A 26,534-nucleotide genomic window follows, 5' to 3' on the forward strand; every position below is an offset into this window, starting at 1 on the left:
TCTGCCTGATTTCCCAGAACTCGTCCTCCAGCTTTTGGCGCTCATGAGGAGGGCAGAATTCTTCGATCATGATAGCTTTCAACTCCTTCCATGATAGCCCGTAAGCTGCATCATTTCCGCGCTTGTTTCGTTCGGCCGTCCACCAGTCTAGAGCACGGGACTGGAAGACGCCTGTTGCATTGAGAGTACGGAGATGCTTAGGACATCCGCTCTGGCGCAGAGTGACTTCGACCGAGTCGAACCAGTGAAACATGGCTGTCGGACCATCTTCGCCAGTAAACTCTTTCGGTCCGCATGCTTTGAACTGCTTGAAGCTGAAAGCAGCCTTTCTTGAATCCTTGGAGATCTCACTTCGGGATTCTTCTGACGACTTGCTAGCGTTTTCATACACCTCACTCACAGCTTTCGCCACGGTTTTGGAGATGATAGCAGCGAGACGTCGGTCTCTCTTTTCTTGGCGGGTCAGACGTTGACGGGATCCAGACGACGACATGGTCTGCAACAGACATCGTCACAGGACTCAACACAACGTAATCGAATCTCTCCCCACACGTCTACCACTATCTAAAGCTTAGAATCACGTCGAGACACATAAGCACGTAAACACATATGCACAAAACCACAGATGCACGTAAGCACAGAAGCACATAAGCACAAAATCACATAAGCACGAAAACACGTAATCATTTAACCACAGAAGCGGTCAGAAAACAGAAACCTATCCTTCAAATTTCGAGTACCGTTTGAATATTGTATCGAATAACCTAACTTAGTCGTGTAGCACAGTATAGTATGATATCGTCTAGCTTTGCGATAGCTGAGTGTCGTTTAGGGATAGAATAATAGTGTGAGTCACGTGTGTCGATTGAAATTTGGTAGCAGAATCGAAGAACATCCCGAAATAAAACAGAGAAGCAATTATAAACACAAAGCAGAAAAGGCACACATAAACACATAAAAATCAACAAGAGTACCAGACGACTTTGTTAAATTCGAAACATATAAAATCGAGAGATAGATTGTCTGCGGCTACTAGACATCGACTACCCAAGACAATTCGACTATTCGCAGTAGACTTGTCGTCACTTTCGACTCTAGAGGTCGTGTTTCTGCCTCGATTCTCGGGCATTCCACACGCGTTCCCTAGGTCATACTTGTGAGTTCAGGTCGTTGGAGTCCGTCGATGCCTTGGTGAGATAAGTAAGTACAGAACAAACTGCCAAGGTCAGGGTTTCACCCCTTGGCTTAGCAATTTCTTCCTTGTTTTTAATGAATATAGAGGAAATTATGCATCAAAATATGGATTCCACTCCTGATTTGGTATAATCCCCCTTGTTTGTTGGTAAAAATAATGAGATGAGCATGAATAACGAAATAAAATCGGCATGAGTCAGGCAGTTTGGTCAGGAGTTTGCGTGTAACACCTCGAAAAATTTCGTCCAATAATGTCTTGACACGTGTCATAAGGTTCCGTTATGTGAAAACATACTTTAGAGGGACTAAAAGTGACAAACAGTGAAAACTATGGAACGTAAGGGTCCAAAGTGTCAACAATGGATAAATAGACTCTATGATAACCCCACATAATGTTTATAACCTGTAACGGATGGTTCATGGATCATACGACGCGGAAATTGCACAAAAGTGAAGTATTGTAAACTATAGGGGCCAAAAGTGTCAACATGTTTAATTTATACCTCTGAGTGAACTTTTGGCAGACCCGAAGCTTTGTATAGCTAAAATATACTCACTAGAATATGTGGTAAAAATTTCATGAAGTTTCGTCAACGTATGAGAAAGTTATGGCCAAAACCGTACTTAAGGGACTAAAAGCGTCAACGTCGAATTTCAGGGCTTTTCGGTTGAGCGCAAAGTTATCCGAGGGCATTACCATGTTGGTAAAAGTCCTAAGGTTCTTAAAAACCAAGTTTGGGGGTTTACGGGTCGAGAAAAGTAGCCGAAACATCGCGTACAAGTTCAGGGGTCAAAGCTGTCAATATATGAAAGTTGTTTTGGCTGAACCAGGGTCAGGCGACCCGCCTGGGAAAGCCCAAGCGGGCCGCGTGGGTTGCCCAGCGAGCAGAAATTCGATTTTGGGTCTATTTGAGTCCGAATTTGAGTTGGATACAGTTGTTTTCGCCTCCAAATGCACCAATAACATGCCATGCATGCCTACCACTACAGTAGCCTCGAAAATTCTGGTTTAAATCAAGTTTTGATCTCATTTTGGTCACTTGCAATTGAAGAACAAGTGCTCTCAACATTCAAGAACTTCAAGCAAGCTTTCTGGAGGAAATCTGATCAACAAGGCCGACTCCTAGTGTTCACTAAACACCCATAGGACTCTTGTAAGCCTTCAATTCGTTCTTTAATCCGTTTTTGTAGTGTTTATTGCTAAAAGTCAAACTGGGTGTTCATAACCTTTGACTTTCTGATTAAACGGATTTCTTTCAGTCATTTCTCGAATTGAAACTTGTTATAGATTGGTATTTATGTGGGAAACAAACCCTCTAAAGGGCACTATCTGAATCCCACTATATGCATGCTAATTGTCGAGTCAAACATGGTTCTAAAAAGTCAACAGAATTGATTTTCGCAAAAATAAGCTTGAATGTTAATATATTAGACATGCAACCTGATTGAACATTAAAAAAATAACTTGTAATATATATAAGAATGTGTTTTAATCATCATCAACTCGACAATCTATAGTATAGCCACGAATCGGAACCGAAAGTCTTGTAAAACGATTATTTCGTAAGACTATCGATTCAGATTCGTACATGCATGTTCGAGATCTGTATTGGAAAGTAATTTTGACTATTTTTATTTTAGTTAAACTTTCTGGAATTTTCTTTGATTGAGTCTATGCTTAGCCTATTCGAATGCATGTTTCCGGTTTATGCATAAAGTTGACTATTTTGCCCTTTTTGATTTAAAACGGGATTTTTGGAAAAGTGAAAGGATAGAAATCTTTATTTTTAATATATGAACTTGCACCGAAAATTTCGGATCAGTTGGTGGTCCAGATTGTGAGTTATGGCCATTAGCGTAAAACTATATTATAAATTTACATAAACGGTCCTTTTCGCGTAGAACCCGTTTCTGGCCACGTTTTGATACGAAACTTTTTACCAACAGATGTAATATAATATTCTGGGAATTTTGATGATTTTTAATTAATTTTTGGCTGAACGGATCCTAGATCACCTAGTCATTTCGGCTTATGTCGGTTTTGACCGTTTTAGCCATAAAATGAGTTTTACACCTCTTTTTGACCCGAAACCTTTTTCTACTGATTTTATATGATGAATAAATTATTTTAAGTATTCTAGAAATATAAAAAATCTCAGATTTAATTTGAAAACCCGAAAACGCCCTTAAATCGCATATTTAGCGTTTTAAGCGCATAATGAGCGTTATACTCGTTTTAAACATATAAGACCTATACCTACTGATGTAACTTACATATTTTCATATAATAACAGTAAGTATAAGTATATAAACTCAGACTTCCAGTTTTGGCGTTTTTAGCCCTTGTGAAATTACTAAATTACCCCTACGGTGCATAGTTTGGTTTTAAATGATATATTTGGTATATGGGTCATACCCTACTGATATAATATGTTATATTAAGTATATTTACTGTATGAACCAGACCCGAAACTCAGATTCCTAATTTTACCCTTTTATTACCTTTTAAATGACCAAAATGCCCTTCTAAGGCATAAATTGAGTTTAAAATTATCCCGGGCAATATAGAACATAACTTACTGATATAATATCATATTTTAAGCATATTATCTCAGGGAACTTGCATTTGAATCATTTGGCTACCCGTATCGCCCTTATTGCGTTCGGTTCGGTTTACGTAACTAGTTTGCGTAAATTGACCGAAACGGGCCAAACGATATCATTTTTATTTCAAAATCCAGAATGTATTTAGTATACCCATATTATACAAGTATTCAAACTTGTCGGGTCTAAATCACATTCTATCCGGTCTTTCGCTTAATCGTGCGTAAACCGTATCATTCCTAAAACTAACCGGTCAAAGCTTAGGCTTAAATAAAAGGCCGTTAGGAATCTAATAGGTTAATTATAAACCTTTGTTCCAGATTAGGAGGCCCGGTAAAAGCTACCACCACTTATCGTTTGTGACTTATACTTGCTCAGGTAAATACATTTTGACTTATTTTCCCTATACGGGCTTGGGGTACGGTATTTAAAATACCGCTTGATCGGGCGCACAAGTCCTGCGCCCTATGGGTGTACAGTCTTGAATAGCTTGTGTGATTTCGTTTAAACAGTCTTGTCTTACTTAAAGGCTTTGGGGGGGTTATTGACCATGTCCTAGATATCCTTGGCATTATCTTACGAGATGGCCACGACCAGAGCACGGGGTGTAGGCGTACACCCGTCGTGTATAACTCTTTGATGTGGTGTGTCAATTAAATCTCTAGCCCGGACAGTAGATCCCGGGCCACCAGAGATATAAGTGCATGTAATTCGTTCACAAGTTTATATGATATAATTATCCCAAGTTAATAAAAATATTTATGCCTTGTGCATTTAAATAAATTTTCAATCATTTTCAAAATGAGTCAGTCGATTTGTATTTACCAGTGTAAACTGACGTATTTTTCCCAAAAGATTAAGTGCAGGTACTATACGGAAATAGGCTGGCTGTTTCCTAGAGAGCGTCCACAATAGTCTCGCAAACTCGGACGACATTTATCTGTTGAACTATTTATTTCTATTTTTATTTGATCCGCCTGTGGATCCATTTCAACTACTGTGATATTTATTATTACACTTTATTTAAAAGTTGAAATGTTTCTATTCTGCTTCCGCTGTGCATTATTATATTGTGTTGATTGTCTATGACGATGCCAACTACGTCACTGTACCCCACACCGGGCCCACCGGTGACACGTGGAAATCGGGGTGTGACATTGCGGCTTTCACACCTATTCCCAACTAAACCTACCGACTTTTATATGAAAATTCGAGTGCAGTGATAGGGAAGGATCGCAGAATTCAGCACATAAACTGGGTCTGATGGTTCCTAACTATAGTCTAGGTCTCTAAGACAGCGACCCGGACTAGGTCGTGTCTGCCTAATTCCCTATAGTTATGGCTCTGATACCAATCTGTCACACCCCAACCGATGGCGGAATCATCGGGGCGCGGCACTGAGCAAAACAGATTGTCCAGAAGTTTCCACAACAACTATTATTACAAATTCAGTTAAGTGATACGTCCCATACCGTATCCCAAATAAATAAACAAGTTATCATAGAATACAACTAAACAAATAGTACTGTTTCGACAACTCAGATTTAATTTATTACAAACCAAATGTTTAAAAGTACGGCCCAGAGTCATTAAGACTCGTCCGGACAAGATCTACAGACAACTAATGCCATAGATGCTTGATCGAACAACTCCAACGGCTCCATGGCTATAGTGTATTCACTTCTAGAGACCCCTAGGTAGGCTACGACCTACAACTGCTAGATGGGCTCTAAAGCTTTATTATTGCCTCGCTTTCCTAGCAAGTAAGCATCCTAATTACCTGTCACATACGTTAAAATAAAGTCAATACATAAAAATGTAAAGGTGAGCACACAAGTTTGATAGTAGCATATAGAGTTTGAATAGTTTACGCATAACCAGGCACGTACACAGAGGAAAACGATGCATGTTAATTATCGACATGGGACCATCGGTACCAACGACTGCGGGTTGACCGTCCGAGACGGTTCGCAATACATGATTACCACCGTAATCCATGCAAGTATTTGTCCTTAACAACCCCCGTGTGAACGGGTGCTGAGTCCAAACTATAGTACTATGTTGCTAAGGCAGGTAGATAGCGCTCCACGTGTAAACATAATAAACAGCATTCATTTAGTCAAATAGCACATGCAAGTTGGTTAGCGTTCAAATAGTTTGTGTTTGATTGTGATTTGATAGGTAACGTATTTAACACCCAAAAGTGCTAAAAGCAAAAAGGGATCGAGTATACTCACAGTGATTGATTGTGGATTGAAGGGAGCGCTGAGAGTAAGATTAGCCTGAATAGTTCGATAGCATAACGATAAGTAACGCGGAAAGGTAAACAAGTATGGACGGATCGAATGGGCTGGTCGATCGAACGACAGGTTCGATCGAACGGCCTGTTCGATCGGCTGGTATATTCGATTGGACAATCCTGTTCGATCGGCCGGTTGGCTCGATCGGCTGGGCCATTCGAGTGGATTGTTTCTTCCTCTGGTGTGTTTGTGTTAGAGGATTTGAACTTTTGAAGTTTTTGTTGCAGTATTTGAGAACACTGAAGTGTTCCTACCTTTTCAAGTCGTTCGATCGAACGGTTCGTTCGATCGGCTAGCTCGCTCTATCGGCTAGCTCACTCGATCGGCTAGGAGCTTCAAAGTTAGCCCTCAACTGAATGTCACTCGATCGAATAGTCTGTTCGATCGGCTGGCATTCTCTACTACGAACAAGTTGTGAAACGATTAAGTGTTGAAGCATAGTATCTCATGATCCGAACAGTAATGTTTACCAATCGGGTGACCCATTTGGTTGAACATTACTTCGTCAATACTATACTTCGAAAGTTTGGAAATGTGGGACCATGTGCTAGCCGGTCGGCTGGCCCGGTCGATCGGCTGGCATATCCGATCGGCTGGGCTGTTCGACAGCCTAGCCGTTCGGCCAGAATTTCTGACCTGGTTGGCCTTTCGTCTAACACTTGGTTGTTTGTTCATTTGTTATTCTTTCAAGGTATCTTGACAACGTGTTGAACTACGCTAACCTTCGTTCCCTCCTGTTCTCTTGGCTCGAACAGGAATCACCCAAGTCCGGCCGGTTGAACGGTTTGGAATGTCGGTTTAGAGTTTAGCCGATATCGGTTAACCTTGTTCATAGAACCCGAATCTTGAACCTTCTAAACCATTTGAATGATTAGTTAGCCGGTTCAAGCTCCGTTTCTACCGGTTTGAAAGCATTGAGTGTAAAAGAGTTCAAAGAAAGTTGGAAATCCTTCTTTCAATCCTTTACATTATGAAAATGTTTAGATCCATGATGGATCTTAGCTTGTTTATGTGGAAATCGGTTAGATCTAAGCTAATCATAGTGGAATGAGGCCAAAACATGATGTTCTTCAAGAACACCATGATGACATCACCCAAGAACACTTAGATCTTGGTGATTTCACGGTTAGAATCCAAGTTTTGAAAGATAGAAAGGTGTAGAATCAAGTAATGATCAAGAACGTACAAGAATTAGAGTGAAAACTTACCGGGATTGAGAGAAATCTGAGAAAAGGTGAAGAAGATAACTGGTTCAGTCAGAGCTTTCCAAAATTGGAAAGTATGACAATGACAGCCCTATTTATAGGCCTCCAAAAGAGGAAAGTGGCAGCCGATCGGCTGGGAACTCCGATCGAGTGGGCAGCTCGATCGGCTGGCAAGGTGCTTAGCCGATCGGCTGGCCTGTTCGATCAGGATGTTTCCTGTTCGATCCGCCACGCAATTCTCGTATTTTGCGACGATTTTCGACGTTTCGATTCCGACGTATGATGTTATGATTTCGATAGAGTTCCTAGTCAAATTACTATTAATCCCAACCACTATATCTAACATACAATCTTCGTTAAGTCACGTTTCGATGTCGGTTTTGATTTGAGTTTGATTGCCTTTCGAGTTTCAATTCGATTTTCGATTGATTTGCTTGAATATCACACCAAACATAAAGTAAGCACGCACAAGCAACACATAAGGCACACACACACGTATATCAATAACACAATTCAATAATTCGAGTCTCGAGTTTGATTGATTGTTAGATCGGTTTGATTACTGATTAGATTAACTTTATCGCATTGTTACTTCCTATCATTCACAGTCGTAGATCGGTTCGCATTGAAACACGTTTGATTACTTCGATTCTTGCTGATTACAACACTTACTCCACATAATATAACTAAAACACAAAATCGACTATCTACAGTCAGAGAAAGTCAAAGTTGACTTGGACTTTGACTTTGACTTTGACATTCGGAAACACGGGGTGTTACATAAAAGTTCATTGGGTTGGGAAAAGGGCTTAAATTTGACTAAAACGCCAACAAATAATGGGTTTTGGTAAACTGCATCTAAGGGTAGATTAGATTAGGAGTCCTACGTTCGAGTGATTCTTCCGATAACTATATAAGGGAGACTTGAACTAAAAAAGGCTTAAAGTCTCATAATGAGTCGTTTGGATAAAGCGCCAAACCGGAAGGTAATATGGGATTGATAACGTTTTTGCCTAGAATAACCAACCATTTGAGGTTGTGGTTGGAAGAAATGATGAAAAACTTGGTAAGAAAGTAGGAGGCATGAACTAGAACGCATAATGCCTCCTAGCAGGTCGATTGGGTAATAAACTTCAAACCGAAAGAATGATTTTGAAAGCTAAAGGATCCGGGTTCGGATCAAGGTTTTGAACCTATAAATGTGGGGGAAATTCCTAAAAATGGTAAACTTGAAGTTGGGTCAAGTTGTGTGCAAACAATTCGAAAATCTAGGTCAAGGTGAAAACTGCCAGCTTCGGAAAGTTTCTGGAAAAGTGTTCCCCCCGCGCGTAATGGGGGAAACACCTTGCTCCTCCGCAACTCCTAGAAGAGCATAGTCAACGAAAGTTAATTTTTGCTCCTACGCGCCACGCTAGGGAGCTGGACTGCCCCTGTCACACCCCGACCCGCAGCGGATTAGGTGACTAGGGTATGATGATTGTTCATATTTCATGACAACTAATTAAAAATTAGATATAATTCATAAGAGAATTAAACACATGTCATATGACCAAATAAATATTCAAATAATCCAAATGAAACAAAACATAAACGTAAACAAAATCTGGTTTATTATCTACGACATATCCCTACATGTCTTCATCCTCATCACTTTAAACCTATTCACATGTATCATGTGTAAAAATATTTTGGGTCAACATAAGTTGGTGAGTAAATCTAATATTTAAATAAAACAATTTTTGTTTATTTATTGTAAAAGGTTTAACATGCAATTCAATGTAAATAAGTGATCAAATAACACTAATAGTAAATAAACCAATGCGATAATGTGATGATGAAAACTGCGATAAATGCGGTAAAAGCGAGACCCAAGCCCACCGACGAGCGAATCTTGTGTTGTGGCGATACCAAGCTACAACCCATGGTAATGGGGAACCGGTCAGCCTATGGATCCATGTGCGTGAATGATTAGCGACGAAAAACATTAAATGATTAGTCAAATAAGTACAACTACCACATGATTACACATTGAGTTTTTGCATGTGTTTGATAAAGAAAATAACTTGAAATAAATGATGCAACGAGATAAATGACACACCCCAAAACATTTAAATTATAAAAGGGGAATTACGAAGATCTACTCAATGTTTGTGTTAGCTTTGATCCGGGAAAAATAATGCACGAGAAAGAGAACTTCAAGAGATACGAGTTACCGTAAAATATGTAATAATGACAATACCAAAAAACCAAACACATGAATATAACTATACAATTTAATCCTATGATTTGGTAAATTTTGTATTAAAAATATATTTATTAATTTCGACACCTAAAATTAGTTAATTTTATTATTTGCATGGTACGTTTTGTTTCACCACGATTTCCTAGCTCCCGAAAGATCTGCATGAGATCAGAGATCATCACCTCTTGACAGGTTTGGAGCTTTCCCGACAATATACCTTTGCAAATAATAATCTAACTGATAATTATCAGTTCCATAATTTTATTCCAAAACTAATTAATCGAGATGCATGAAAATTTATTATTAAATTTCATAACTTGTATATTTAAAGAAAAATCAAATTAATATTTATGAACTTTTATTTTCATGTTTTCCTTATTTTTATATCATTGTTGTATGATACAATATGATTAAAATATAAAATAAATTAAAAAGATAGCACAAAATTCTCAAAAATTACGAGATCTAATCTAGTGTAATTATGAACGATAAACAAGTTTCAATTTTATTAAAACAACATTCTAAAATCAAAAGCCCCAAACTTTATCATCCAAGAACCCTATAATTTAGTTCAGATTTTGGATGCCCTTTTATCATAGATGATGATAGAGTGGTTTCGTAGATCTTGAAAAATTAAATGGAATGGACACAAGAATTACTTCGTTTAATGGAGAATTGAAGGAGATATAAGAAGATGAAGTTCCTAGCCCTAGAATGTGTTCTTGCTTGAGTCCACCACTTGGAGAGAGGTTTGCACATATTGGAGGTTAAGGTTTGTGTTTTAGAGGTGGAGAAATCGTTTGAAGGTGGCTAGGGTTGTTATGGTAACGAATTTGATATAAAAGTTTCGGGTATACTTTATAACTTTAATGGAGATTTGATTTTAAATAAAATTAAGAAGTTACACAATGTATTTAGACGTTTTAGAGTATGTATTAGTGTTAGGCTTATTTTAGGGTGATATAAAATATTAATTATTGCTAAAAACAACCAAGATTGATGCTTGGAGAATAAGTGGGTCACGATCTGCAGAAAAAGAAGAATGCAGGTTACTATCGTTTGAACAAGGCCCACTGTTGTTTGAATTGGATGAGGGTCTATCATTTGAAATGGATTGGGTTGTTTGGAATGGGGTTTATTTATAACGACACGCGGGGCACCCTGTTTCAGCAAAGTTGTTTTCTTGTTGCTTTTATATGTGTTTACGATTCAACTTAAACACTAGTTGTTTTTGGTGTTTATGATAGGCTTTAGCAAAGGCAGGAAACAGACAGACGACCAAGCGCGCGAAGAACTGAACACTACTAAATCGCTATCTCATTGAAAACTTTTTTGGGAAGGTTGAAGCATGATCATGCACAACAAAGATGTAAATTAAGGGTAATTATTCGTTATGTCAGTTCGTCTGGGTTATCAGTTAACCCACACGTGTAAGTTCTAAGTTTAATATATATATGGAACCTGATCGTTCGAAGCTGTAAGATATTCGGTATAAATGGGATAGAGTGTTATAGCATTCACATCCCTTCCATCAAATTTTGTGTGAGGGTTGTTTATATATTTATATTATAAAAAGTGGTTGTAAGAGGCCGTGAGTGGAGGAGAGAAAAAATGTTACTTTTCATCTGTATATTTGAGGGGACACTGTTCACCCTCTATAATTTTTTAATATATTTTGAAAGTGATTGTGAGCGGATGAGAGAGAAAAGATAATGATAAAGGTATAAAGAAAGTATTATTTAATTAAAATAGGAGAGAATATGTAATGTTTTAGTGTAGTTCTAGGGTTAAAATGGTAGAAGGGATGTGAATGCTCTTACAAGTGGTATTCAGAGCTAAGGGTTAAGGGATTAAGGTGTTCGCTTCAAGACTTGGTAGCGTGGTCCGGTGAGTTATTATGAATAATAACGGTCTAGCATGGTTGAAAGTTGTGTAAACAACACATAGGGCTATTGTGCGAATGCACGTTACCCCAAATGAATTGGTAAAAGACTAGCATGGTTAGTGAACTACTTATGTTAACAAGTATTATAGAATGCCTTGTATTATAGTATGGGCTCATATTAATTGTGAAGTTACTAATCTCTTGAACATTTCAGATGTACGAGGCCGTATCTGAAGATGGCGGGAATCTAATAATCTACCAACGTGATGGTGGAATGGTCAGAAGTACGAAAGTAGAGCATGCTCACCAAGAACCTAAATCAAGTGATGATATTGAATAAAAGTTGAACGACAATGAAGGCCCACAAGCAAATATCACTCAGGTGTACGCTTTAATTATTGTATGAACGGTTGTATGCAACAATCATGTAGTGAATGACGGTTGCATACGGAGATTTAAGTCTTGGGAAACCTGGATGGGATACCCATCCAAGATAACGTTCCCAAGAGAGATTGGGTGATAATACACATTATTCACAATAGTGAATAACAAATGCAAAAAGGAATTCAGATTTAGAAAGTTGGATGGGGGTAACCATCAAAGTAAACGTTCTCAATAAACTCCTATGGAGGAAAAGTAACAATCACATTGGCGAATGTGATTGCATAAAAGCTTTATGAAATGAAAACATTCCATATGTTTTTTAGATGAATAAAGGTAAACCTGATAATTGTAATACAACAATAAAGAGGTTTTACAAAATAAAAATTTGAGAAGACAAACATGAACTGAGAATTTACTTAGGGGCTATTTGACAACTTCTGAATGGTTAAGTGCTGAACCAGTAAGAGGTCTGAACCATTAAGTGCTGAACCAGTAAGAGGTCTGAACCATTAAGAGGAAGTATAATGCTTAACCCTTTAGAGGCAAATGTCTGACCAATTCAGATTAGAGGTCTTAACCATTCAGACTTTGTATAATACTTAACTATTCAGAGGCAAATGTCTAAACCATTCAGACATCTGCTCACGAAACAAACAGTCTGAACCATTAAGTGTTGAACCAGTAAGAGGTCTGAACCACTAAAGAAGTAAACAAACAGCCCCTTACATGGGAAGTAATGTGTATAGTTATAATAGGTCATGTGTAGCATGTGTGGATTGCTTACCTTAATCAGGTAAGTATTAAACACATGATACCATGGACTTCTTATAATAAACACATATACGTCCAATGTAGTACAGACGAGGTGAATGGGATGTGGTAAAGGATCTTTGGGGTCATGAAGCCTTACGAGCATACTCGTATAAATGATTCTTGTGGGAATCATAGAAGCATATGGCGCACATAGAGATAAGTGATCCAAGTAGGGCTGTAAACGAACCGAACATTCAGCGAACAATTCGTGAACCGTTTGGCGGGAAGTTCGTTTATCTTCGTTCGTTTATTAAAAGAACGAACATGAACAGAGGATGTGTTCATTCGTTTATGTTCGTGAACATTCGGTAAGGTGTTCATTTATGTCCGTAAATGTTCGGTAATGTTTTCATTTATGTTCACTCATATATGTTCATTTTTGTTTTTCACTTAAAGGTTTTTATATGTTATATTTTTATTTTATTGGATTTAGTTTTTTTTTAAACTTTGAAACCCTAGTTATACTATAAACCTGCACCATCTCTCATTTGTTCATTTCAATTTCAATTTCAATTTGTATTAAATCTTGAGAAACTTCTTAATTTTTGTGTTAGTTATGTTTATGGAAATTATGTTAACTATGTTCGAATAATTATGTTAAGTACTTATTTATTTTTAGTGGATTCTTCATAATCTTTGTGATGAAAAATGCATATTTTATTCTAAAATGAATATAGGGTAATTACACTTTTCGCCCTTTATGTTTGTAGCGGGTCGCATGGATAGCCTTTAACTTCAATAATTACAGCCACAATCCTTTATTTGGATAACTCATTACACATTTCATCCTTTAGCACTAACTAGGTTAAAATTTTGAGCTAAGTCTAGTCACAGGAGGGTATTGTGGTCATTTCACACTTTTATTTTAATTGTTTTTAATAAATAAAACCAAAAGCCAACAGATATATAATTAATCCACCTTATTTCATCTCCATTAAACTCTCCCTCTCTCTCTCTCTCTCTCTAAAATAGCTGCATAAGCCCACCACCACCGCCACCTGATACATCACCACCACCATCATCATCATCATCAGAGCTACATTGTCGCCACATACTCTCTCCCCCTCTCTCGCTCTCTCTATCTCTCTCTCTCTATCTCTCTAAACTCGTAACATCACAGCCGCAGATCTAGTGGGATTTCGTCAAACCCTAGCCCCAAATCTGGTGGATTTTGATTCCGGCGAAGAAACTAAAGTGATTTCAGATGGTAGACTGGAATCGATGGTTCTTGGCTTGGAATCGAAGCTCTCCGGTTGTGAAGACTCACAGATCTGATGGTTCTTGGCCTGGAATCGAAGCTCTCCAGTCCAACCACATCAAAGTTGATTGGAATAACTTCGAAGGCATCATCACCGGAGAGATTATTAGACGGAAACCCGAAAATTCGAAGCTCATCACCGGAATAACTTTGAAGCTCTCCGGTCCAACCGGAATAACTAAGAAGGCATCATCATCGGAATAACTTCAAAGCTCTTTGGTCCAACCACACCACTGTTGACTGGTAACGTGTTCTTCTCATTCATCTCTTAAACCGACATATCACACCGGATTTGTGTTTATGGATACCCAATTCGAAACCCACGTGTACTGGATGTAAGTCAATATAAGTGGATTGGGTCGGTTAAAATTGTCAAACTTATGATTTGGTGGTGGTGGACGACCTGGATTCGGTGGTGGTGGGGTTGGATTCAGTGGTTATGGTGGTGGTTGAAGAGAGGGATAGGAGAGGGGGATAGATAACATAGAGAAACATTTAGGGTTTTATGTGTTATATATAATTATTATTATATTTTTAAACAAATGAGTAAAATTACTGATCTACCCTCTAGTGCAAGTCACATGACCAGACTTAACTCAAAATTTCAACCTAGTTAGTGCTAAAGGACAAAAGATGTAATGCTTTTTCCAAATAAAGGATTGAGACTGTAATTATTGAAGTTAAAGTCTATCCATTGCAACCCGCTACATATATTTGTTTGTGTTCTTGTGTTCATTTGCATTCGTTTACGTTCGGTAATGTTCGTGAACAGTTCATGAACACATTCATTTCCTTAATGAACGAACAAGAACAAGAAAAGTCGTTCGGTAAGCGTTCGTGAACTGTTCATGGACAGGTTCATTCCTTAATGAACGAACATGAACAAGGCCTTGTTCGTGTTCGTTCGGTTCGTTTACAGCCCTAAATCCAAGGAAATCCATAGATTAAGTCATTCATGGTCTAGATGGCCACGGTTAACGAAAAGGTATGTAAAACCAAAGTATAAATGACCCTCGGGTTTATAGAAGTGGAGGTGTTGCCTAGCGAGAAACGATCATAGTCGTGGACTATGGGCAGTGTAACAAAATGATGATGAAATGATTAATGGATCCGACATGTAAAACCCATGTATAAATGACCCATGGGGTCATAGAAGCGGAGGTATTGCCTATAAAGATCAAACATAGTCATGGGCTATGGTTTAAAAAAAACAGAAAATTCGAGATCAAACAAGGTGGTGGTGCCCCTCATCGTCTAGGGATTAACCCTTTAGAACTTTTTAAGGTTCTATGGTACTCAAAATAAGTATAATCTTGATCTAGTGTGTACTTCACACCTTCTAACTCGAATCAATGTTCTTAGTGTTTCTCAATTGGTTTTCTAGTAGATCACGATTACCTAAAATAGCTTGATGACACTAAAATCACTAACGTTTTCAAGCTCGAGTTTGGCTTGTTTATTTATTTAATTATTTATTTATATACATTTACAACTATTTTCATGTACAATTCAGTTAAAAAAATTATATAACATAATATACATTATTTAATTATTCTTGCCAAAATTTTATATTAATAATTTAATTAAAGATATATATTAAATAAAAATTATATAAATAACATGTTTGTTTAGTTTCACAAGCCAACTCAAACTCGATAAATGAAGCTCAGGTTCAGGCTTGTTTATTAAAAACTTATTTTTAGGAGCGCAGATCTAAGCTCATTTAAACTCGGCTTGATTTAAGTTTTTAACAAGTTGCAGGGCCGTTCCTAGGTTTTTGGAGACCCTAAGCGAACTTTGAAGTGGAGGCCCTTTTTTTTGCAAAATTACCCTTTTAATATATTTAGTAACAAAACCCTCCTCCTTTACCCGGGCTTGGGACCGGCAATTATAAACTAAAAAGTTTATAGTTGGCGAAGTTAAAAAAAAATTTTTGTTGAAAGTTGTATTTTTTGTATAAATTAAGTATACGTTTAAATAAAATTGATTTTTCTAGCTTTAACCGAGGCAAATTGTTTGATGAAAGAATCGTAATCAAGTTCTTCTAAAAAATCTCTTTCAATTGACATAATAGCTAAACCGTTTAATCTTTCTTGTGACATTGTAGATCTTAAATAATTTTTTATTAGTTTTAATGTGGAAAAACTACGTTCTGCTGAAGCAACGGTTACAGGAATGGTTAACATAATTCTGTAAGCAATATATGCATTTGGAAAAAAATTAAAGTTTTTAATATAAGTTAATACATTAATAAGTGTGTCAGACTCTACATGTATTATATCTCTTAGCATTTTTAGTTCTTCAAATAAATCTAAACCATTAACATCAACATGATTATCATGTTTCCAAAACTTTTCAAGATCAATGCACTTTTTTTCTAAAGTTTCTTCATTAAAGGATTTTAACTTTTTTATACTAAACAAAAAGCCAAAATAATTATCAAACTCTTTGAATTGCTCAAATCTACTTTCGAGCGAAACACAAGCTTGATCTACTATGTATAAAAAGTAATCCGTTCTAAAAGAGTCTATAGGAGTTTTCAAAGTTTCATTATCAACATTTTCATCAAATCTTCTATTTCTTTGAATAATACGTTTTCCACGAAAACTAGGTTCAATGCCCATCTTTAAAGCAAGTTCCTTAGCCGTACTCATAGCTTTTTCAAATCCTTCATCCCTAAACTTTTTAAAATAATAGATAAGTCCATCTAGTTGTTTTATAGCAACGTCAATACACATGTCTTTTGATTGTAAATTTTTACTAACTAAATTAACAGCATATAAAACATCATACCAAATAACCATCGCTAATAAAAATTCAAATTTTTCCAACTCATTTTCAACTAAAGATTTAGCCTCACTTTTAACCTTAAGATCGTCACTATCACGATACAAATCCATTAATGCATTTCTTAGTTCTGGAGCTTGAAACCTAATTGCTTTAACACTTTCTAACCGACTTTCCCAACGTGTTTGTGATAATGATTTAAGAGTTAAATATGGTATATTATCTTGTAAAATTTTCCATCTTTTAGTGGACGATGCAAACATAGAATAAATACGTTGTATGGTTCCAAAAAAATCCTCAGCTTTTTTACAAGAGATAGCCATATCAGAAATTACTAAATTTAAACTATGACAACCACATGGAGCATAAAAGGCTCTAGGATTAACTTGTAACAAGCGTTTTTGTACCCCCTTATGTTTTCCTTTCATATTTGATCCATTATCATAACCTTGTCCTCTAATGTCATCTACATTGAGTCCTATTCTATTAAGTTCTTCAATAATAGAATCAAAAAGACCTTTACCGGTTGTATCATTCACTATCAAAAATTCTAGAAAGTATTCTTTAACTTCTATTGAAGTTTGAGAAATATCTAAACATCGTAAGACAATGGACATTTGTTCCTTGTGGCTTGTATTAGGAGTGCAATCAAGAATAATTGAAAAATATTTAGCTTCTTTAACTTTTTTAATAATTTTGGTTTTGACCTCATTTGATAATAAATCTATTAGTTCATTTTGCATTTTGGGTCCAAGGTAATGGTTATGAATTTCTTTATTTTGTATGCGTCTAACATGTTCTTGCATTACCGGATCAAATTCTGCAATCATCTCAATACCGGCTAAAAATAAACCATTGTTTTCTTCATACAATTGTTCATTTGTCCCACGAAATGCTAAATTATTTTTACCAAGACCCTTTACAAGGGAAATAATTCTTTTTAGCACGTTTCTCTAATGTTCTTTTTCTTTATTTATTTGATCTTGAGCTTGTTTATCAATTGTCTTATTTTTCGCCAATCTTATCTCTAATTCCATCCATGTTCTCATATTGTTAATATGTACTTTACTTTTTTCATGTTCCTTTAATTTACTACTAATATTTTTCCAATCATTATTATTACCTTCTTTAGCTAAGATGCTTGTACATTGATTCACGTTAAACAGTTTACAACAGAAACAAAATGCTCTATCTAAATCTATAGAATAAATCAACCATTTTCTTTCTAATGTTTCTCCATTTGGTAATGTTCGCATATAGTGAGATGTATTAAAGCTTCTTGAGTGTTCATCTTGTGGAAAATCGTAATCATGAATTTTAATCGGACCTTTTTCTACGAGTATATCTCTTAGATCAATACTAATATTATTCCATTGACTTGGATCAACAAAATTCATAGGTATTTCATCGGTTGTAAATTCATCATTTGTAGGTGTATCGTTATTTGTAGGTTCATCATTTGTAGGTGTATCACTTTCATTTGTAGGTTCATTAGTTGTAGGTGTATCACTTTCATTTGTAGGTTCATTAGTTGTAGGTGCATCACTTTCATTTGTAGGTTCACTTGTTGTAGGTGTACAAAATTTTAGAAGTGCTCCCTTTTGTGATTCAATTAAAGCTTCTTGTTTACGTTTTCTTAGCCTTTTTGAATGACCGGATTCAAAACTTCTAATTCGATTTGACATTGGTAATGAGCCCTAATTTACTAAACAACTAATTAAATAGACAAACAAACAAGCCTAGTGCCTAAATAACAAGATTAGTTCAACAAATAATCACTAATTGAATCAAAAAAATAGCAACTTATGAAAGAAGATCTAACTTGTGCCAACCAGTGCCACAAATCGAATCAACGCGGCAACGCTTGCCACTGCAGTCTGCCACAAATTGAAGAACTGAATAAGCATGTCGCCACGCCACTGCCCCAAATCGACAAACAACGCTTGCCGCCACTGCCCCAAATCGAAGCACAAGCACTGAATGTATTGAACAACAAATGAACAGATTTAAATCGATTGAACAGTGGAACAACAAAAGACTGAATCGATTGAACAGTGGAACAAGAACAACAAAAGACTGAATCGATTAAACAGATATCTAGTAATCGAACTATCGAAGGTACAGAACTACAGATGTAATCGAAGATATAGATGTAAGAAAATGAAAAATAGCCGTTAGTAATTACTAATTACTTACCAACGACGATTCGTTCTTCAAGTTAATCATCTTCGCCGCCTGAATGTCGATGTACAGCGACGTTTGGTTCTTCAATATCTGAAGTCGCGTGTGTCTGTGTGAGGCTGCGGCCCCTTTTTGTGGGTTTTCTTTAATTTTAATCGGGCCTTACAGACTTACAGTTACAGAGTTACATGTTTGGGCTTTCCTATAAACCGGAAAATGGGCCTATTATATGGAAAACTCATAAGAAATTTGAGGCCTTCTAATTTGGGTGGCCCTAGGCTTGTGCCTAGGGTCCAAAGCCCATTGGGCCGGCCCTGACAAGTTGATCTTAAGTAGCTTAGGCTATGTGATGTGTTCATGAACCAAAAGATTACCACCACCCTCCACGTCAGTGTCATGTCATCCCACCCTCATCCACCAACCTAATCCACCACCTTATATGGTGTGAACCATAACCCCCGCTATTCTTCCCACTAATAAAAATCCCCTAATTGATTGAAAAAGGGTCATTGTTGTCATGGATTAAACCGTTAGAATTACCACGGTTTGCACAGAAAGACGATATAGCGGAGATTCCTTAGTCCTACATGGTAATCCATGACCCAAACCAACATCCCTTACCTATAGCGTTATTAGAAGCTATTTTAGTAATGTAAAGCAAGAATGTGACTTTGCTTTTTCCACGACAGAATGTGATATTTAATGCTAAACTACAATTCACCAATAGGGAATTTATGGCATTGTGGATTAAATGGTCCACGCCTTTTAAGTGGTAATCAATTCAATTCATCCTTTTTTAAAAGGCAGATTTGCCACATTGACATGGCAAAAAGGAATATGACATTAGATCAATTTCACACTAGGAATATTCTCTATTAGAGCCCATATAATGGTTTTGTTGGAATAAACTCTCTTTTTGACTTCAAGCAAAATCATTTTATTTCAATCAATATTTTTTTTTTCTTTCAAAAAGGAGTCAATTATTTAATAACATTGCCTAGAAGACACTAGCATGAAAGAATGAACTATTATTAAACAGAAATTGCTGAATTATGGTTCCATATGGTTTGTTCTATAAACTTTGTTAAATTTTCATAAAAAAAACAATTGTTTATTTGTAATAAACAATCAAATGGTTTGTTCTATAAACTTTGTTAAATTTTCATTAAAAAAAATTGTTTATTTGTAATAAACAATCAAATAACAGGATTCAAGAATTTAATATCTTCTTACTAAATTCATGTTCCCACACAAACTATAACTAGTTAGAAAGCAATAATATTCATAGCATTAAATTCATGTTCCAACACAAACAATAACTAGTTAGAAAGCAATAATATTCATAACATGACATTTTTACTAGTCACTATTCGAAAAATGTTCGGTAAATAGATATATATATATATATAACACCAAAAAATAAATATATAATAATGTATAACACATAAAATCCGCCCTTACATAGACTAACCTTAGATATAATGGCAGGATAAGTAAAAGTAAACCATGCCCAATTATGATCCATGCATAAGTATTATGTAGTCACTCTTAAGCAAATATCAAAACCACAATGATGGGTATTAATTGACCAAAATTTTCATCTTCTTAATAGAGTAATGTGGGGTCAGTCAGGAAGTGTCATTATTCATGAATAATGTCAACCTATTAACAAAGCACAAATTATTGTCAACATAAGCTATTCACCTCTAATTAAGAAAAAGGAATCTTGCTCCAAATACATATAAAAAATATCTTCTTTTAATCCATTTACTTTATCAATAATGGGGGCTTTAATGATTTTCTGGATACAATCTCCCAAGGGTCCCTCCCATATAGGACTATCAAATATCAATAATGTAAATCTTCATGTGCATGTGAAAATATAAGATGTGTTTTGTCATATAATGAAAAACAGAGCATTAGAACATTAATGCATAGAAACATAGTAGGCAACAAGTAGTTGATTAAGATCTTGACATAACATCACATGTGAAACTAAATGGCATCATGATATCTAATCTTCCCCGCATGTGCACCAAACCATGTGCGCGTAATTTGACCCCCACCCGTTTCTACCTTGGCATGTGCATAAATTCAAACTTATAATACAAAGCCGGTTGAATTAGAAGCAAAATTGTGGCATCTGATATAACAGAAATCATATACAAGAAGACTTTAAAAGTGGAAACAAAACAATGGGACGGGACCAGATGTATGTTTACAGATATTTATCATAACATTAGGCAAATATGACCCAGAAAGCAGTTTTAGTTCATTGTTCATATTCTTTAAAATTACAAATATATATATATATATATATATATATATGTAACACGAATTAGTTTACTAGATGTAGACATAAATGTGAGCAGGCATGAAAAAAGAACACTTGTCTAGTCAAGAATGCACTTAAATTGGTGGAAAGCTGTTAGGAAGTGCACCTTTCGGCTCAGGAGCCAAGCTTACAACACCATAGTCAAGTTCATAATAATGGCACAAAGATACTCTGCTTTCATATCGTCATTACAGATTCTAAGGGAACCAAAAGATATTACACTGCCTTCTTTCAAGTGTCTAATGAGTTGTTCTTTAGGTTTGACTCTGCAATCAAACCCGATTTGTAACTACTTAATGAATCTCTATATTAGTAGTATAGGCCACCAATAAGACTTCAACAAGTTATATTACATGACAAAAGAGTACTTTTAGCTATCCACTTGGCATGTATCTCTCTTGTTATCTTTTTCTCGTAAAGGAGCATAGTTTGTTTGTTATAAGGATATATAATTTAGTGGACAGTATGATATCACGTGTACGTCATGGTCATTGTAAGAGAATGTACCGGTTTCTTGCCGAGGCGCTAGTGTGCCGAGCTTTATACACCTTGATTAGGCCTGCAAGCCAAACGAACCTCTTATTTATATAAATAGAGTAAAGTACACGGATGGTCCTTGTGGTTTACTAGAATGTTGGATTTGGTCCCTACCTTTCCAAAAGTACACAGATGGTGTTGTGGTTTGCACTTTGTAACGCATTAGTCCCCAACCAACAAATCTAATGGTTTTAGCATGTCCAAGTTAGGGACTAAATGCGTTACAAAGAGCAAACCACAGGGAGCATCCATGTACTTTTGGAAAGAGACGGGGACTAAATGCATTACAAAGTGCAAACCACAATGACCATGTGTGCACTTTTGGAAAGCTAGAGACCAAATCCAAAATTTAGTAAACCACAGGGACCATCAGTGTACTTTACTCTATAAAATAAGATAATACAATATATATTATACACACACACATATATAATTATGATTAAAAGAACTAGATAGTATATTATGTTATAGATATAATTATGATTATATACAACATAAATAATTAAACAAATAAATAACAAAGGAGACGAGTCTGAGCCGAGCTTGATCTTGTTAAATTATTCACGCGCCGAGCTCGAACTCCCTCAAGTTTAACGAGCCAAGCTCCTAGTTAGTTAATTGACGATAAAAAGACAAAAGAATCTCATTTCTGGGAATGACGAGCATGGGGCCAAATTAAATATAAACCAAGTTATTAGCCACTCGGAGCAATTATGTGATCATGGTGGAAGTTAGCAACATCCACCTCAATCATCATTATCCTGTACTAATAAGCATATCAAACTCACCCTCCACTTACACCCTGGAGTGAGAAATCATGTTGTGATATGTCCCAAACTGATTTTTTTTTCAACATAGATCACATATTGGACGGTTGGATAAAGAGCACCCTTTGTAGGATTTGAAGAGTTAAAATCTTTTAAATGACTTTCTTAGTACGGACCCTAAGGTAGTGAGGTCCATGTAGAATGCCATATCATAAGTCAAAGAGAACCACCAAGATCTCTACATATATCAACAAATAAGTTGTTTAGAATGAAAAGAAACATGCTTTGGTGATAAAAACAACTTTAACTTAACATTTCATCAAACAACATTATCTGTAATCTCAGCGTTCTATCTTTTCTTGGTTATTTCCACTGCAAAGAAGTGTTTTAAGGCAATAAGGCATCCCTTTTGATCCCAAACTTCTTGGGGCCATGGTGTTCATGGGTCAAGATTAGAGCGGTGTTTTGTAGTATACTAAATAGCTTCTGAAAAATTAAGAATAAATTAATTAATTAAACTATTCTTATGCTAATAACTCTAATCAAATATAGTAAAGACCCTCACACATTACCATCTTCTTCAAAGATGAAGCTCTGGAAACTTCATGTTGAAGACCGACTAAAGTTAATTATCGCTAAGGCCTTTATTAGCATTTACAAGAAATCTCTATATGGAAGACACATACACACACACGCACATACATATATATATATATAGGATTAGGTTCAAACGTGAACAAAATCCCAAGAGTGAACTGCGTAAACTGATCTGGGCCCTTGATTTTTATGATCTTGAGATTAAAGTAAGTGGCATGATGGTAATTATATATATGTGTGTGTGTGTGTATCCACACACACATGTGTAAGTGTTTTGCATAAACATTTCATCCCTTTACGGGTCATTTTGACCATTACTCATCTCACTCGACCCGCTCATTTGTTACAAAGATATTACCGGCAAAGCAGCAGATTAAAAAAAAAGATACAAAGATATTACCAGCTTGTAATACATCTGATGCATCACAAAGTTTTTGAACTTTTTCCTGATAATCCTTGCCTTAATCCGCTTTTGTATAATCAAAACCGAACTTTGTCTGTGTAGTAAGATTGAAAACTCCTTTCTATCGTTTTCCCGGAGAACTGCATAAAAAGGTGAAAATGTAATCACCAGATTACACTTTGTTGGTAAAATAATCCAGTTTTCAGAATAAATCTAGAACGTGTGCAAAAATTGAAGTCTGAAAATTCTTTATTTCATCTCCCTCGGCAAATAAAGAGCTTTGTGACCTCCAAAACATCTTTGAGCACGTAATATTCCATTAAGAGTACAACTTTTGTCCTCAATAATCACCAATAATCACCACAAGAACAAAATCCATCTTTAAAGTGATGAAAACGGCTAGAATCTCTTACAACAATCTCACGCTTGACAATTTTTGCTATAAGTTTAATAACCGAATGACAATCTCCACATACACGAAGATTCTTCATCACTGTTATGGTACTTCCTTCAACGCTGCAAAGTAATGCAAAACAGATAGCAAGCCTCTCACTATGATATAATAACAACGTTTCCTTTTGTTCATCTTCAATGTCATGTAAAGCAAACATTTGATCGGGAACATAACCGAATCCCTTCAGTTTTTCTCCAATCCACTCAAGTTTCGCATATATTTCAGTTGTCATAGGGTGAGATTTATCCCCAGAATAGAATTCATGCCGTAATCCCTTCAAATTGACCCAACTGAGTCCCCGTTCTTTCGTAATCCCGTTGTTTTTCATCAGTCCACGTATTCTCGAAACATCATGCCATCTACCGGCAAAAGCGTATAGGTTAGATAAGAGTGTATAAGCAGCACTGCAATTCGGATCTACGTTGAAAATGGCTTCTGCGGCTGTTTCCGCCAATTTTAAATTTGAATGCGTTTTACACGCACTTAACAAAGCTAGCCAAATAGATGTATTCGGTTCCATCGGCATGTTTTTAGCCAACTCTACAGCTTCGTTTAACCCTCCGTTACGTCCTAAGATATCCACCATACATGCATAGTGCTCAAGCTTCACGTTCACAGACTTATCGTTTAATAAGAAGTTAAAAATGCATCTTCCTTTGTTTAACATCCCCGAACGGCTACATGCAGACAGTAGCCCAGTAAAGGTTATATCATCAGGTGAGACGCCGTTGCGTATCATTTGGTTAAAAAGGATTAACGCCCACTTGCCGTAACCATGTTGTGCACACCCAACAATCATTGAATTCCATGAAACAGTGTTCTTTTCAGCTATTGATTTGAATATGAACAACCCATCGTTTATATTCCCACATTTGGTATACAAAACAATAAGCGAATTACCTACAAAAACATCGGTTTCGAGTCCTAGTTTGACAGCTGCTCCGTTAATTTCTTTCCCTCTATCCAAAGCCTCCAATTCGCAACATGAATTTAAAGCGCTGGTAAACGAAGATTGATTAGGAAGAACATTGGATCTAAACATATCGGAAAACACTTCTAATGCATTCTCATGTTTGCAATTTATACTGTATCCGGTTAAAAGAGACGTCCACACTACTACAGAACTGTGTGCCTTCTCATAGAAAACTTTGCAACAACTATTAATATCCGCGCAATGTGCATAGAATGTAATTAAAGGAACCGTAATATATACGTCTGAGAGGTAACCAAGCTTCACTACATTGCCATGAATCAATAGACCTAAACGTAAATCTTTTACATTTGCACAAGCTGTTAACACAGATGAAAATGTCATCGAAGTAGGCTGAACACCGCAAAACAACATCTGCTTGAAAATAAACAATGCCTCATCACTCTTTCCGGTCTGATCAAGTCCGCTAATCATCGAGGTCCAAGAAATGACACTCCTACTTGGCATCTTGTGAAACAATCTCACAGCTTCTTCCACTTTCCCATTAACAAAATACCCATGAATCATCGAATTCCAAGCAGCTTCGTCTTTCAACGGCATCTCCAAAAACAGTTGTTCAGCAAGTTCAGTCCTCCCAAGCATCAACAACCCACTAACCATTGTTGTCCAAGAGACCACATTTCTCTCAGGCATTTCATCAAACAGCTTAAAAGCAACCTCCAGATACCCACAGTCAATACAACCTTTAATCATTGAATTCCACATAACTGTATCTCGAACAGGCATTTCGTCGAACACCTTCAAGGCGTTATCAAGCCGATTGTTCCTGACATAACTTTGGATCATCTTAGTACAAGAATATACATCTGGGTAACGGAATTTGTTTGGAAAGACAAGGGTATCATTCTTCTTCAGGTTTTTTAGGTGATCACATGTTATGTGGTTGACAAAAATCGTGACTTTCGTGTGTAAGATGGTATCAAATAATCTTTGTGGAACTTTGAGTCTCCTAATCATTGCACATTCGATTTGTAGTTACAGAAACAGTAAACAGTGGTACCAAGATGGATAGTGTCCTGACTTATATACTTGATGCCTACAGAACAAAAGTTCGAAAATTAGGGCAAACAATCTGGTGGTTATGAAGCGGAAGCCACTGTTGTTGCAGATTTGCTGCTTGATTCAGGGTTTGGAACAGATTATTTGATGGGACCTATTCAGGGGATGGGCGATTTGGAAACGATTATTGGTGAATGGTGGGTTATGGTAGACTGAAATTTAGCTAAATTTAAAACCGAATACCATATCGTATATGTTCGGTACTGGTCCGTTGCGAATAGTACCGATGTCGAAATTGAGCTCAATTCAAAACCGAATATGTTCAGTCGGTACGTGTATTGTACGATGCCGATACAATATCGATACAATACCCGTCCGAAATTTGGCTATACAGTGTGGGGAGGGTGGTGAGGGGTGTGGCGTGGCCACTTGGTGTGTCCATGAAACCCCCCCACCACCCTTTCAAGCCACGCGTGGCCACCGTGATTCCTCCCACGTTCTTCACGGGCCTCCTTTGATGAGTTTGAGAGATTTGATTGGTGACGAAGGATGGTGGTAGATCATTACCACACCAGATAGGTTGGTTAGGGAGGATGAA

At 36.6% G+C, this 26,534-nt stretch overlaps 3 protein-coding genes across 5 annotated transcripts; all 3 read right to left on the reverse strand.

The window, feature by feature from the left end:
• Positions 1 to 15,858: 15,858 nt before the first annotated feature.
• On the reverse strand, positions 15,859 to 17,502 carry LOC110933868 (zinc finger MYM-type protein 1-like). Its single transcript, XM_022177071.1, has one exon. The coding sequence runs from the start codon at positions 17,500 to 17,502 to the stop codon at positions 15,859 to 15,861; it is 1,644 nt and encodes a 547-aa protein (XP_022032763.1).
• A 123-nt stretch (positions 17,503 to 17,625) lies between these two features.
• LOC110933867 (zinc finger MYM-type protein 5-like) lies at positions 17,626 to 18,357 on the reverse strand. Its single transcript, XM_022177070.1, has one exon. The coding sequence runs from the start codon at positions 18,355 to 18,357 to the stop codon at positions 17,626 to 17,628; it is 732 nt and encodes a 243-aa protein (XP_022032762.1).
• Positions 18,358 to 21,345: 2,988 nt separating this feature from the next.
• On the reverse strand, positions 21,346 to 26,324 carry LOC110937210 (pentatricopeptide repeat-containing protein At5g46460, mitochondrial). 3 transcript variants are annotated; one of them, XM_022179603.2, is made up of 2 exons: positions 23,490 to 26,324; positions 21,346 to 21,747 (listed from the first exon to the last, which is right to left on the reverse strand). In XM_022179603.2, the coding sequence occupies exon 1, from the start codon at positions 25,892 to 25,894 to the stop codon at positions 23,840 to 23,842; it is 2,055 nt and encodes a 684-aa protein (XP_022035295.1). In that variant the 5' UTR covers positions 25,895 to 26,324; the 3' UTR covers positions 21,346 to 21,747; positions 23,490 to 23,839. The 3 variants fall into 3 exon arrangements, with proteins under 3 accessions (XP_022035295.1, XP_035844470.1, XP_035844469.1); XM_035988577.1 differs by lacking the exon at positions 21,346 to 21,747 and adding an exon at positions 22,043 to 22,730; XM_035988576.1 differs by lacking the exon at positions 21,346 to 21,747 and adding an exon at positions 22,758 to 22,978.
• Positions 26,325 to 26,534: the final 210 nt, after the last annotated feature.

Source organism: Helianthus annuus, chromosome 4 (assembly GCF_002127325.2).
Source record: "Helianthus annuus cultivar XRQ/B chromosome 4, HanXRQr2.0-SUNRISE, whole genome shotgun sequence".
NCBI classification, from domain to species: domain Eukaryota; kingdom Viridiplantae; phylum Streptophyta; class Magnoliopsida; order Asterales; family Asteraceae; genus Helianthus; species Helianthus annuus.

Bases quoted from the DNA above. Each gene is read 5' to 3' on its own strand.
- LOC110933868 (XM_022177071.1), bottom strand. From the start codon at position 17,502: ATGATTGCAGAATTTGATCCGGTAATGCAAGAACATGTTAGACGCATA.
- LOC110933867 (XM_022177070.1), bottom strand. From the start codon at position 18,357: ATGTCAAATCGAATTAGAAGTTTTGAATCCGGTCATTCAAAAAGGCTA.
- LOC110937210 (XM_022179603.2), bottom strand. From the start codon at position 25,894: ATGATTAGGAGACTCAAAGTTCCACAAAGATTATTTGATACCATCTTA.